Source organism: Mastigoproctus giganteus, chromosome 7 (assembly GCF_048544385.1).
Source record: "Mastigoproctus giganteus isolate SK-2022 chromosome 7, ASM4854438v1, whole genome shotgun sequence".
NCBI lineage: Eukaryota > Metazoa > Arthropoda > Arachnida > Uropygi > Thelyphonidae > Mastigoproctus > Mastigoproctus giganteus.
Genome location: NC_143581.1, coordinates 137,285,553 through 137,301,368, shown reverse-complemented (window position 1 = coordinate 137,301,368; position 15,816 = coordinate 137,285,553). Strand labels below are relative to the sequence as shown.

Below are 15,816 nucleotides of genomic sequence, written 5' to 3'. Positions count from 1 at the left end.
TATTGTTGGAACAAGCTAAGTTTCATCTGTTGTTCTGGAAGTAGATAGTTTGAATAAATTCAAGGATGAACTAGACAAACTATTGAAGGGAATGGATTGGCAAAATGAGATTTTTTTTTTTTTTGGTGATGCCGTGTATATCAGCTTGCTTTCTTGCATCATTTGCCACTATTAATACTAATATGCAAGCTCTTGACATAGTATCTCCCCCTTAAACTTGATGTAACAACTCATAACTTTCAGTTCTTGTTTTTGTTAGTTATCTTAAAACTTTGAGATTGATACGTTGTGTGATTATTTTGTCTGTCGTTTTTCTAGAAAACTACAAACACACCAGGTAATGAAAATCTGTCCAATTGCAAAGCAAATGAGCATGTTGGAACCTGAATTGGCAGACAACTAGGGAAAGGTTCAAGGTGCCTTTATTTCACAGGTGTGTGTGTGTGTGTGTGTGTGTGTGTGTGTGTGTGTGTGTGCGTGTGTGTGTGTGTGTGTGTGTGTGTGCGTGTGCGTGTGTGCGCGTGTGTGTGTGTGTGTGCGTGCGTGTGTGTGTGTGTGTGGTCTCATTATTTAATAGCACATCTTGTATATCTTTAAGCAGATCCCACATCAATATATTATAGTCACAGCATTATGAATCTACAACTAAAGTGGTTGCTTTAATTGAAGATTCATAATGCATGAAGAGTCACAGTTGATAATTAGAACAACAATATTGCTTTCTCTTGTTGCCTCTCTAACCTGGTGCTGTAGAAAACAGTCATCCAATAAAGCCTGAAAATTTATGCTGCTAAAACTACCTGTATGAAATGTGGTCAAGTGGATGGGCAAAATAGTCCATTGGACATTGGAACGGAGATTTTGTAGTCAGGGTAAGCATAGGATATGTGGTACCATTCCATTTAATGGTGGATAGCTTACCCTGTGAAAATACACAAATGCAGCTATCAGTTACAGTGAAACGGTGTTTTTTATGTGAGAGAAATATGGAATAAGATGATCCCTGCATTTCCATTCGCTGCAATGAATACTTCCATGGCACATTCCAGTTGTTTGTTAGAGAAATGTATGCATATAGAATGTCTCTTTGGCTGCAGCAACCATAACAGAAGAAGACAGGTGAAATGATTCAAGAGGACTAGTGCAAGGTTTTTCACTAGCAATTTTTCTTGTCAGAGATTCAAACCCATATGATATGAACTGTAGGGTTTTAATACTCTGTAATGGAGCAATTGTAATTCTGTACACTATGGAAATAGTGGCAGGGGTGCCAAAAGTTCCAGTCATCATCTGGAAGGTTAAGCCTTCCATTATAAAAATTAAATGCTATATAAATGTTATAATTTCCCATTATCACAATTAAAAATATTGCAATTTACTGGTCCAACCTATTTGTCTGTATATATCTGTTTATCTGGCCTATGACATACTTCTCTCACGTTTGTTTTCTTAGTACATATGTCGTACTAAACTGACTCAGTATTGCAATGGCAACTCACATGAACAGGATGCAATGCCTCAACATACTTCTTAACAAGGAGCATAATCCCCCCATACACATTTTACTGACCATATTCAAATCTGCACCCCTATGTCTAAGTGGCACCATATTTCTGGTGGCTACAATGTCCACATTTCATGACTTACCCAGTACTTCAAATTTCTTTTTAAATTTAAATGAATTGAAAATAAATTAAATTTCTTTACTATACTTATAACATTTAGTGTTCAAGCAAATTATTATTTATTATTATTATTATCATTATTATTATATACATGCATGTTTTTGCTCTGATTGACTGTAATACAATCCACTATTTGCTTGTCTCGTGAAGATCCCCAGTAGCCTCGTACTCTCCAACATAGGGGGCATAAGTGGTCAGGAGCAAGAGTGCACTATATAGAGTGCAGGAGCATGATTGCCAGGTATAAATAAGAACATTTCACTTTCTATTTTGCTGTATATCTCAAAGAAGCTGAATATGAGTCACTTTCATCTCTGCTTATAGCTGCTGTTAATATATTAGTTGATATATTTCTCCCCATCTCCCAAGCTAGCAGTTTTCTGACCCACATAACACTGCCTCACTGGCATCAGCAAATATTCTTGCACTCCCTTCTTTTTAAGTGCATCATATCCCTGCTAAAAAAAAAAAGTCTCTCCCGTTATGCACTATTTGAGTGGTTCAACATGACTGCTGCCCCTCGACGTGGGCACCTGTACGTGGTGAGGGGACCTCCCAGTGACGCTGCTGGACTTCCAGACTAGCATCACTGGGATCCACTGCCCATAACCCAGGTTCCAGGCTTACATCAATGGAATCCGGCGTGTTTGCCGTGCGCTGCGACCCGTGGAAATTCGGAAAGGGGGATCCTGGTGGTTGAGGGGCCCAGCTTCAATACACCACTTTGGCCCCTGCTTCGACAAGACGGGTGGTCCTGGAAGGCCCGGCTAGGATCAATCGGCTAGTAGACTCGCCTGCGAGGGTCAACCGTGTCAATGCCACGCCCCTACCCTCATGGTCCGAGGGACAGGATTCAGGCTGGCAGCAGTGCGGGTATAGTGTCTGGGTAGCCTTGGCGTTCCACTCCCGAGCGCATTTATTGCATGCCGGGTAGTGGGCGTCCCTTTGGGCTCCGTGGTGGGTGGGGAGCCCGGGCACTGAATAATTTAAAAAACTCCATGAATCCTGATAAACTCACTTCTTCAGGGGCCCCCAACCCGGTCCCTATCTGAAATCAGTGAAAAGGAGACAGATAGCATTATTGCTAAAAAGAGGCAGCGAACCGAATTACCATCAGGGCCTGTCCCAAGGTTCTTAATTATTCATTCTACCAATGAAACACCGATTGGTAAAATGTCGCCCTTTTTTATTCAAAAAGGGTTAGATGGATTAGCAGGTTCACCCAAATCAGTTAAGAGGCTCCGTTCTGGAGACCTCTTAATTGAAACTAAAAATGACAGGCAATCTGAACAACATCAATCGGAGCAATACCTATAACAGTGACACCACACAGAACACTCAATTCATCGAGAGGTGTCATTTCGGAGTGGGACCTTCTCGGCGTAACCGAGGAGGAAATCTGCTCCGAATTAAAACCACGGGGAGTTATTGCCGTCAAGAGAATTACTGCGTGAAGGGATGAAAACTTGTTAAAACCAGGAGCGTTATCCTGACTTTTAACTCTCCTAAACCTCCTGATGAGATTAAAGCTGGATACATCAACTGTTCAGTGCGTCCATACGTTCCGAACCCTTTATGGTGTTTTAAATGCCAGAAGTATGGACATTCTCAAATGGCCTGCTGTGGAGTCCTTGCATGCGCTCGATGCGGTGCAAAGGACCACGAAACAACAGCATGTTCCGCCGCAAAACCCACTTGTATTAACTGTGAAGGCGAACACCCAGCCTACTCACGAGCATGCCAGAGGTGGAAAGAAGAAAAAGAAGTTCAATGGCTCAAGGCAGAGCTAAATATATCATACCAGGAGGCAAGGAAATCGGTGAAACCCCTGAATATCAACAAACCTACCTACGCCCAGAAGGTAGCAGGGAGATGTTCCGTCGGAACTCAGACGGACATGACCATTCCTCCAAAGGAGTCTTTCACTCACATTTGTCACAAAGGAGTCTTTCAACGGAGTCCTCCAAAGGAGTCCTTCAACACATTCGTCACATCGCGCGTTATCCCTTAAGTTCTAAAAACCTGCGCAGAAAAACCAAGCAGCTGCCACTCCTATATCAGTACCTCCTAATGCTCCACAAAGTAACATCCACACAATGCTCCATAAAGTACATCCACAAGTAACAAAGGTAATTACGAAAGAAAAGAATAAGAAAGGGGAAGTCCCCCCCCCCAGTACCCAAGAAAACATGGATGTCGAGCAGAAGGAGGTACCCGAAAATTCAGTCTTGGAACTCTTTGCGGAGGAAGAAATGGACACGGGACAGCGTCCATTCTTCCCCAAAAAAAAAAGATAAACCGAAGACTGATAAAAGTAAGCCCTCAGCACCTCGGAAGCCGCCTGATGGACCCACCAAGCCAAAATAATGGCTAAATTCCTACAATGGAATTGTCGTGGATTCGGGCGAAATGTTGATGACATCAAGGCTCTCCTGCAAAAGCATGAGCCAGTTTGCTTTTGCTTGCAGGAGACATATCTAAAGGCAAATGATGATCCCACCATGCACAACATCACAATTTTTCGAAAGGATAGAATTGCTGATGGCTCTGCTCATGGGGGAGTGGCTATCCTTGTGGGTAACCAGACCCCAGTGCAGCCCTTGCTAATTACAACTAGCATAGAAGCTGTTGCAATTCGCCTTACGGTGGGATTTTTATTAACGGTCTGCTCTATCTTTTTGCCACCTGGGACTGACATCTCCCAGGACAACCTTGATGATCTTCTAATGCAGTTGCCTCCCCCTTTCTTACTTCTCGGGGATTTTAACAGACATAACACCCTGTGGGGTAGTGCTAACATCAACGGAAGGGGACGAGTCATGGAGCGTATGCTCAATGACAGTGACCTTTCCCTTCTAAATACTGGAACAAACACCTTCTTCCACATACCAGCCCGTACTTTTTCTGCCATTGATCTCTCTATCTGCTCCCCTTCTCTAATCCCTTCACTCACTTGGGAAGTGGAGGAGAACCCATACGGAAGTGATCACTTCCCTGTGATAACCTCATTACACAGTGGGAGACCATGTCTTCCTTTTAGGTTACCACGGTGGAAGTTTGATCAGGGTGACTGGAATGCCTTCCAACATCAGGCAAATTTTGACCTCAGTACAGTCAGTCGGGAGCCTATCAATGATGCAGTAAAGTACATCACAGAAATCATCGTCCAAGCAGCTGCGAATGCTGTCCCAAAAACCACTGCCCGGTTTCCACCATTTCCCAAACCTTGGTGGAATTCACAATGCACAACAGCAAAAAAGGCTCAAAACAAAGCGTGGGGGATATTTCGCCGATATCCTACCACGAACAACCTTATAGCCTTTAAACGCGCACGAGCCAAAGCACGCTACATCCGTTGTCAGAGTCAGAAGGAATCGTGGATCTGTTTTACTTCATCAATTACTCAGTCCACTAGTACTAAGGTGGTCTGGGAAAAAATCCAGAAAATGAAGGGAAAATACACAGCACACCCCTCATCAGTCCTTGAATATAATGGATGTACTATTGCAGACTCTACTGCAATAGCCAATGCTCTTGGGGAAACCTTTTCTAACATCTCTGCAACATCATCTTACTCCCCAGAGTTTCTGGTCTTAAAGGGCAACACTGAAAATCAGGCCCTTAAGTTCACATCGAAGGGTTCCCACCCGTATAATTGGCCATTTACTATCCACAAGCTGAAAACAGCACTTGCCCATACAAAGGCTACCCCTGTTGGACCAGACAGCATCCATTATGAAATGATCAAGCATCTTTCAACAGAATGCATGGACCGTTTGCTTTTCCTGTATACCAGAATCTTCCTTGAAGAGCACTTTCCGGATACCTGGCGCAAGGCAACTATTCTTGCTTTCGCTAAGCCGGGAAAGGATCCTAAATGTCCAAAAAACTATCGTCCTATTGCTCTGACCAGCTGTCTGTGCAAAATATTGGAGAGAATGGTCAATGCTCGTCTCTTATGGTATTTAGAATCAAACGACCTTCTCTCCCGCTTTCAGTACGGCTTCCGAAGAAACAGGTCCACACTGGACCACTTAATTAGACTGGAAACATCAATCCAAGATGCTTTCCTAAAAAGAGAACACTTGGTGTCCATCTTCTTTGACATGGAAAAAGCGTACGACACAACTTGGAGATTTGGTATTTTAAAAGACCTTTACAACCTCGGTCTGAGAGGCCACCTTCCCATTTTCATTAAAAAATTTTTATCCTGCCATTATTTCCAAGTTCGTGTAGGATCCTCCATTTCGCGGCCTTTTTGCCAAGAGGAGGGGGTACCACAAGGATCTGTCTTAAGTGTTACGCTTTTTGCCATTAAAATAAATTCTATTTCTGAACAACTTCTTCCAACTATAAACAGTGCACTCTATGTCGATGACTTCAGCATATTCTCTCAATCATGCAATATGAGGGTTATTGAGAGACAACTGCAACAACCTATTGACCGTGTTAACACCTGGGCCACGGCCAATGGTTTCAGGTTCTCACAGGAGAAGACCGTTTGCGTCCATTTTTGTCGCAAACGTAACCTCCACCCCGAGCCTGAATTACGACTTGGACAAAACACCACTCCAGTTGTATCAGGGGCGAAATTCCTGGGACTCTTTTTTGACCAAAAGTTGACATTTGTTCAACACATTCGTCAGCTTCGTTCAAAGTGTACGAGAGGGCTTAACATCCTCCGCTCTCTCTCTCTTCTACCTCTTGGGGTGCAAACCGATGCACTCTACTACGTCTGTACCGTGCACTTGTACGCTCAAAATTAGATTATGGGTCTCAGGTGTATTATAGCCTTAGTTGGCACATTATAGCCTTAGTTGGTGATGTGCCAATAAAACTCAACCAACCAACCAACCAGCATGACTGCATGAATACAATTAATGATTGTATTCATGATTTATTGTAAACTCCTCTGACCTGGCAGTCATGCCAGAGTAATAAACAAGAACATTTTGCTTTCAATTTTGTTGCACAGGTAACCCTCGTATAACACGGTAGTTTAGTTCCCACAAAATCTAGTGTAATGCGAAACTGTGTTATACGGGACTAAGCACCAGTACAAAAAAAGGGGGGTTATGTTCCAAGAACTAACAAAAATACACCTTTTTTTTTTTTTTTTTTATATGTAACTATCGGAAACTTAATTTTTATATAATATTTAACTTTATTTTTATAATAATAGTAACTTAAATAGTAATAACTGAACAAACATTTTACCTTACAAACTGTGATACTTATATGTCACATAATGTATGTTCATTTAATTTTTTTCTCTTCATCGCTGCTAAGTACAATCTCTTCTGCAGCATCTAGATTCCATGTACCTTCTGCTCTCTTTAAAAGTCACAAACTGCACACTTCGGAGGCACAATTTTTTGTGGTCTCAAGCAAGCACAAGTTCAAAAGCAGAGAACCTAACTCAGGGATCTCCAACAAAATACAGTAGACCCCGGCTTAAAAGATATAAAGCACAAATTTAACTTTTTTTATTACCTTACCAATTAATAATGTTAAATAATATTGTGAAATTCAGAAGAATAATTTCCAGTTAGCAAAATAAAAATAAATTTATTCTTACGTACATAACTAATGGATACTTACTGTAATATGTATATACTAACATTGATATTTCTGTTCACTGACGTTTTTTTTTTTTTTTTGGTTGTAAAGTTAAAAACAGTAAAAATGATAAGCAATTAATAACAAACAACACGGCACGCACAAGTTGCAACAAACATGATACTGAGTAATGAGATTCTGAAAATTTATATATTTTTTTGATAGAATATTTCTTGGAAGGAGAAACACATTTCACCATAATAACGTGAAAACCCACAGAATTCCAGCTATGTACTATCACAAATGCAGTCAGGTCAAGCTTACTACCCGTTTATAATTAATTACACTAACTGAAACGACCAATAAACTGGAAACTGCAAATCTTTTTATGGTAGTGACCTTCAGAAATGTGCTTTAGAAAAATACAATGAATATGGTATTTTGAATCCCTGCTGTTGAGTCGCTATAACAACTAGCGAAACAAAAAGGAATGGAAATGTTAAAAATACTATATTATGTGAGATTTCCCGCAATTTATCAATCATATTAGAGCATAACCAAGTTGTAGAAATACCGTGTTATCCCGGGGTTGCCTGTATATCTCAACATAAGTAGCATATGAGTCACTTTCATCTCTGTTTATATATCTATTGCTGTTAATATATTAGTTGATGTATTTCACCCCATCTCCCAAGCTAGTAGTTTTCTGACCTGTATAACCCTGCCTCACTGGCATCGGCAAATATTCTTGCACTCCCTTCTTTTTAAGTGCATCATATCCCTGAAACAGACAGAGAGAATGCTGAAAAAACTTTACCCCATGAGCTTCGTACAGTCTCTCCACAGATGAATTCATTAACAAGGCTCGCAGTGTGTACCCCCTTCCTATCATGAGGAGGAAGAACATCATAACAATAGTCTCCAACTAAAACTACTTCCTGTGAAAGCAGAGATCTCTGTTGTTGAGTGGGCAGCTATGCGTCCTTGAAGAACAATGATTTGTATAAGCCGATTAGAACAATGATTTGGCTGGAGACATCTTTGCAAAGAGGCAACAAGTAGTGCACATAATATAATCCTGATTAAAGCAGTGAAACACTGAAGGTAAATGGAAAATTTTTCTGAAAAAAACAGGAAACCAGGAGATTTTCTAGAAAACACAGAAGAAAGACTATAGATTTTTTTTTTAAAGTTTTTAAAGTCCATACTGGCAAAAAACCCTTGGTAAAATAAATTTGCAGACAGCATTCTTCAATATACCTACATATCTCAATGAATGTGGACGTAACATTTAACCTTTAACAAGAAATCAAAAATATAATTCCATTATGCTACATTGGATGTATTATATTGATTTCAATTGAGAAGTACAATAATGCATTCCGTAACTTCTTGATCTTACTACCCAGTAAACAGTGACTGGGTAGTAAGATCACTACCCAGTAAGACCACTACCCAGAGGCATAGTAAGACACTAGTAAAAATGAAGAAACTGCTCATGAATGTGGATTTAACATTGCAGTCAATCCTTGATTTTAAGGACTAATGGGAGAAGGGTGCCCATTACTGCATTTCAAATTATTAATGTCCATTAATTCGAAATGTTTTTACCCCACATAATTGAAAATTCAAACAGTTACTATGTATATTTATATATTAGAAACACTAAAATAAACTTAAAAAGTAAAAAAAAAAAAAAACAAGCTGTTATTTACCTTGACTTTACTGATTGATATACAGGGTGATTCACTACCAGTGCGACAAACTTGCAGGAGGTGTAGGGGGCACAAAGACGAATCGGAATCATATAGCATTTCAGGGTCCGAAATGCCTTCATCATGCGGTAGAGGACGTTGAACGGGAGGGCGCATGAACAGCAATCCCGCTGGAAGTCAGCATTTGCGAACCGGTTTCCAAGGCAGTAGGATGGACGAGTATTCAAACGTTGAACTGGCCGACATGCACCTCGCATATGGAGCTGCGGACTGTAATGGGCGTGCCACTCTGCGCTTGTACCAGGAACGTTTCCCGCACAGGCATGCTCCTCATCATACGATTTTTGCACGTGTGCACAGAAGGTTATGCAAGACCATTGTTTCACGAGAGGTACCATGAATCGAGAGCGAACGATGAGGACGCCAGACAATGAGGAGAATGTCCTACATCTTGCAGAAGGCAATCCGAGTACGAGTACTCGAGCGATAGGCCAACGATTGGGTATTTCCCAATCCACTGTATGGAGGATACTGTCAACAAACCAAATGAGTTCATACCATCTGCAACACGTCCAATCATTGGAGCCTGCAGATTATCCACTCCGGGGGACTTTTGCTTCTTGGTTTCTTCAACAGAAACGGTTCGCAAATGCTGACTTCCAGTGGGATCGCTGTTCACGTGACCTCCCGTTCAACGTCCTCTACCACATGACGAAGGCATTTCGGACCCTGCAATGCTATGTGATTCCGGTTCGTCTTTGTGCCCCCTACACCTCCTGCAAGTTTGTCGCACTGGTAGTGAATCACCCTGTATAAATACATAGTAGATATATACATGCATAAATACATGACAGTATAATGGGTAGTATTCTGGTGCCAGTCATTTTTTTTTTTTTTTTTTTTTTGTGTGTGTTTAAGAAGAAGTCCATTAAATTGAGGTCCTCCATAAGGTTGAAAGTTCTATATAGTCAAGGGTGCACATTCATTAGACTATACTTTGATTCAGAAGGCAAGAATCAGTTAATCAGCCTTCTTCTGAGAAGGACATAAGATTATTCTGGCATAGTTTTAATAAGAAAGATAGTAATAATATCTTTCCATAATAACTAACAATAACGTTAATGGCACTGAAGACTTCAAGAATGTAGTATCAAAAATTGTAAAAACATCGTTGTTGAAAATACACTAGCGAAGTGTTTGTCAGCTTTCTATTTCTAGTAACACTCTTTTTGAATGAATGAAAATTTGTGATAATTCCATGCTCCCCATACTAGTCATAACAAGATTAGTTCCATTCATCATTAGAGAATATGTTTTTGATTCTATCAGGTGATGGGATTCTGTTAATAAGAGGAATCAAACAAAAATTTCAGCTTGGTGTTCCTTGGGGTGGGGAGGGAAAGACATGGAAACCTGTTGTTTTTCTCTCAAATGGAGGAGCCTGCCAGAAGTTAGTTTCTATAGTAAAACATACAAGGATTTAAGATGAATTAGCATCACCAGAGCAGACTAGCTGAGATTCTTGTACAAGAGGCCTTGCATCTGTAAAATGATAACTGCATTTAAGGTTAGCCTATGTAAAAATCTAGCTGAGAGGGGATCAGTTTAAATGTACTGAAAAAGAAATACAATGAACAAGAACAATTTTCATTGTTCAGTTAATCTTGGTATATGTTAGGTGTTAGCTAATAAAGATTTATCTATATTTTATTCCAAGGTACCTCTGGACAAGCTCGGAATAATGCAACATTGATTTAAAATGTGACTACTTAAAGAATATTACAACTATTAACACCTAGCATCATTTCCACAATACACTATGGTCAGGTCAGTAGTAGCATTATAGTGATTTTTTTTTTTTTTTTTATGAAAACCCCAAACATGAAAGGTATCAAAACCTATAGTACTTAGTACCATGCATGGGTTGAAGGAGAAGTATGGGGGGAGGGGGATGCCGGAAACTTTGCTCTAGAGACTAAACATGGGTTTCACCACTTCAAGCCTCCAATAAGCAAAGTGGTGGTATTTCACCAGTTGATGAAAGTCATACTACTGACTGTAGTGTTAAACACTATGGTCAGTAGTTATAATCACTTTAATGCATATTTCTTGAGAAATCACATATGATAGAAGTAACTTTTGACATAAGTTTTTATTTTGTTATATTGGATACTGCATGCAATTTCTTGAGAAATAGGCGCCTCCGTAGCCAGGTGGGAAGGAGCAGCAGTGCGTAGCACACGCTTCTTGATTAGACTGGGGTTCGAGCCCGTCACCACCAAATACAGAGGATGCGGAAAGGTCAGGGAATGACCACCGAACCGGAGCAATATGGCCTTAGTTGCTAATGCTCCTAAAAAAAACCAAAACCAATCTTGAGAAATAATGCACATGGTAGATTGTAGCCTGTTGTCAATGGTGTATAACTGGGTTTGCACATCCTGTGAAAATGAAGCACCAAATTCATTGTTTTAATATTCACAAATTAGTTTGTTTTAAGTTAGTGTTACATCAGCCTGAGCTTGTCCAGTGGTACCTAGAATAAAATACAGGTTAATCTTTATTAAACAGAGAAGAATTTTTTGATTGGAAACATTAAGAAGACTCTACTTCTGGATCCATTTTTCTGATTAATCTGGATTTTAGTTGACATTCTGCTGGAAAAGTTTAGAATTAAAGTAGTAATAGTAGAGGCATGTGATGCAAGAAAGCAAGTGTATAAGCTTATGTAGCATTAGCCAAAAAAAAAAAAAAAGAAAGACAATTTCACACATCCATTCCCATTAAAAGTTTGTCCAGTTCCTCCTTGAATTTATTTAAGCTATCAACTACCCACTGGCTAAAGTCAAATTTCTGCACATCTATTCTACAACTGTCTTTCCTCAATTTTAATTTAAATTAATCTTTATTGTACATAAAGGTACGGTACAATGTACCCATCACAGCATGATGCCAGAGGTTTCACATGGCCCATCAGAATTGAACCTGCTCCAACCCATTCAAGGCCTTATAGACCTCAATCATATCACCTTTCAGGTGCTAGCCTTCAGACACTGCAATTTGCAGAGATTAAGCCTTTCTTGTTAAAAGGACCCCTTTCTTTTACCCTCACCAATCTTGTTGCCCTTCTCTGTACTCACTCAAGCAATCCTACATCCTTCCTAAAATGAAGCCTCCAGACCTCTACTCAAGGTGTGGCCTGACCATTGCCTTGTACAAAGTAGTATCACCCCCCCTTTTCCCTACTAGCAAAATTCCTGTATATCATTGACAATACCTCATGATCTGGTCTGGCAGCCTAAACATAAGAAAGGCACCTGGGGTGGATGGGATCGATCCAGTTATATTAAAGGAGACAGCAAAGGAAGTAAACAAACCCTTAGCCATTATTATGAGAGCATCCGTGGACTCAAAAGTCCCCACAGACTGGAGTGCAAATGTATCCGCAATTCACAAAGAGGGATGAAAGGGTGATACGAGTAATTGCAGGCCTGTTAGTTTAACTTCTATTCCGGGGAAAATAATGGAGTCACGGTTTAAAGAAGCATTACAGAATCATCTAGACAAGTCTACATAATAATTCAGATACGGGTTTGTTAAGGGAAAGTCTTGTATAACAAATTTCATTGGGTACTATGATCTGGTTACAAAGGAACTGGATGCAAAAATAATAATTTTATATCATATACATGTATTTCAGGAAATCTTTTGATACTGTTGGGCGTGGAAGACTATTGAACAAATTGGAGCAGTATAGCATTAAGGGCAAGTTGCTGCAATGGATAAAGGGATGGTTGAGTGAGAGAAGACAGAGTGGTAATCAATGGATGCTGCTCTTCATGGACTAATGTTATTAGTGAAGTCCCCCAGGGAGGTGTTGAGCCCACCTTCATCAATATTTATCAATGATATTGATGAAGGTATATCAGGCTTAATGTCCAAGTATGCAGATGATACAAAGTTGGCAGGGTTGTTAATTATAGTAATGGCAGTGTTGTTCATGATAGTAATGGCAGTATGGTACTGCAACAGGATCTAGAAAAGTTGAAGTTTAACATTGACAAATGCAAAGTACTGCATATGGGTAAAAGTACCCCCCTTGTTCGGTTAGGTATGAATCCCAAGACCCTTGTCCATTGTGACTCTTTCACCCTCTTGGTTGCCAGTCATAAAAAGAATTGAGAAAGGACTATTATTTTTTTTTGTAAAAGGTTTATGTGCTGATTTTTCTGGCATAATATGAAGTCCAAAAAAGAACAAAAATATTTTACATCAGAGGTGAGGGCAGCATTTATAATAAAACAACCAGTCAATCGATCAGTATAAATTTATTACAAGGACTCTGAGTACAATTACAGTGATACACACACAGATATCAACAGGAACAGAATAACCATATCCTTAAGGAGTACTTCATCAACTGAGTGGAGTACTTCATCAACCATGTTATCAGCAATCAGCATATAAAATGAGGAGCACATTCGTAAGCAGAAGAGGGAAAATAATGGCAGAAAAAAGAAAATCAGAGAGAGAGAGAGAGTGTGTATCCTCCTGAGGAATCTCAACATAGTCCTCTTAAGCACCCCATCAGAAAGCATGAATCTATTTTAAAATATCTAATAGAAGTCATGAAAGCAAATATGTTGCTCTATATATCTCATACAAGTTTTCCAACTAACTGAGTAACACAGAGGCCTGAACAGCATCAAAGGTCGATAACAATCTTTCAAAGGTCAAAGGCCTTATAAATTAAATGCTTTGGTTGCATGGAAAATAGTTCTGAACTAGTTAGTAATAGCAGAAACACCTTTTTTCTGTAATGTGTGAGGAAAGTATAAACACAGAACTTGTGGGGTGAAAACATGAAGAATCAATTCCTTAAAAAAGTTTAAGCAGAGAGAAAGAAATTTCAGAAGAAAATTAAGAAAAAGACACATGATTTCTGAAATTATGGAGAATTACAATAAGTTACCAAATATAATAGCATTAGTTTTAACATTACAGTTCTCAATCAACCACCTCATTAAGTTGATAAAAACATTCATCTGAAAATGGGAGAATGATTAATTATAACCCCAGAGGCTCACATCTGATGAATATGGGCTTGGCATACCCAAGGTCCTGAGCTGGATATCATCTTGCTTCCCTTTGTTGGTCATTCCCTTTTACTTCTGACTCTGTCTCTCAGGGTAACTCAGGATTTTTTTTTTTTTTTTTGGCTGGTGCAGCAAAAGTCTCAGGCTTCCTTGCACTATATAGCTAATAATAATAATAATATTGAAGAGCGAGATAGAAGAATAGGCCTTGGGGATTGCATCATGAGAAGCCGCTTCATGATTATTAGTATATCTCATGAAATATAGCATGCTTGTAATTGAGTAATACATGTTATACATCATAACATGTATTTTCATAACATCAAAATATATAGTCCAAATGAATCTCTAAATACATACTTACAGTTAACTTACTTTTTATTTTTTTCTGATGAATTTTTAAAAATAATTTTAGTTAAATTCTTGTTAAAAAAAAATTAGTTCAAAAAAAACCATGATTTTGGTCATATTGTTCCTTTACAGGTCACCAGAATTGCGTCCAGAACCAAAGAACTTCAAGACTTTTTTTGTTCACACAGTAAGAAAATAATTTTGCATTGTTCATAATTCAGAGTACTTATTTTAGGAAAAGGTTCTTTTTTTTTTTTTTAAATTTTTGAAAATTAATTTATATATTTAGTCATTTTTTCAGTATTGTTACTCTTTATAGTGCAGATATACACTGAGCGGCCTTTGTTAGGTACACTTATCTAATAATAAGTAGTTTCTATGTTTTTTTTTTTCAGAATAGCTTGGATTTATCTTGTATAGACTCAATAAGCCATGAATTAGGGTTGAATTTGAAAGTGTCTGCAATTCTGGCCAGACACGATAGGAGGGAGTATATGATGAGAGCCTTGTCGATCAATTTGGCCCTGGAAAGATTGTGCAAGGCTCAAGGGGTAGACTTTTTTTCAGATTGGTCTGTTAACAGGAGGGACTGCTTCTACAGGGATGGGATTCGCTTAAATAGAAAGGGTGCAAGAATATTTGCTGATGCTATCAAGGCAGTGTTAGGTGGGTTGGAAAACTGCTAGCTTGGGGGAGATACAAGAACTAATAGATTAACAGAAGCCATTGATAGAGGTGAAAGTGATTCTTGCACTGCTTCTATTGGAATGAGCAGCAGCCTGGAAAAGAAGATGCAAGATATTTCAGAGACTGCTAGGAGTCATTGTGGTACAAGTAAACACATGGGATGTGTTAGGGTAGCTAAAAATAGGAACAGGTGCATATATACTTGAGTGTACACCAATGCTAGGAGTTTGGTAAATAAATTTAATGAATTTGAAGTATTACTCAAAACATCAAAGGCAGATATTGTTGGGATATGAGAGACGTGGTGTCACACAGATATAAGGAAGGCAGAACTGGAATTTGGGGAGTATAATGTGTACAGAAAGGATAGACAGGATAGGAAGGGAGAGTAGGGTTTATGCTATTAGTTAAGAAACACATAAAATCCATGGAAGTGAAGCCAGTCTACATCGCTGGACAGTGCAGTGTCAAGTCAGTTTGGTGTGACATAAGTATTGGGACATCAAAATTGAGAGTAGGAGTGTGCTGTAGGCCTAATGACTCTGATGAGTTTAATAAGAAACTGTACAGGGAAATAGAGTGGGCCAGTAAATCAGAGTGTCTTATAATGGGGGATTTTAATTTCCCAGATATTGACTGGAATTTGTTGGTTGGGCACTCACATACTAGCAAGGCTTTTGTGGATTTATTGGATGATTGTTTTCTACATCAGAAAATCAGGAG

At 39.2% G+C, this 15,816-nt stretch overlaps 1 protein-coding gene across 1 annotated transcript in view; it reads left to right on the top strand.

Annotated features, from left to right (window-relative positions):
* Positions 1–15,816, top strand: part of Pdk1 (Phosphoinositide-dependent kinase 1) — a 595,617-nt gene that overhangs the window by 524,733 nt on the left and 55,068 nt on the right. The window contains exon 13 of the mRNA XM_090377106.1: positions 14,539–14,593. Within this exon, the coding sequence (XP_090233232.1) occupies positions 14,539–14,593 (55 nt within the window). The remainder of the gene's footprint in view (positions 1–14,538; positions 14,594–15,816) is intronic.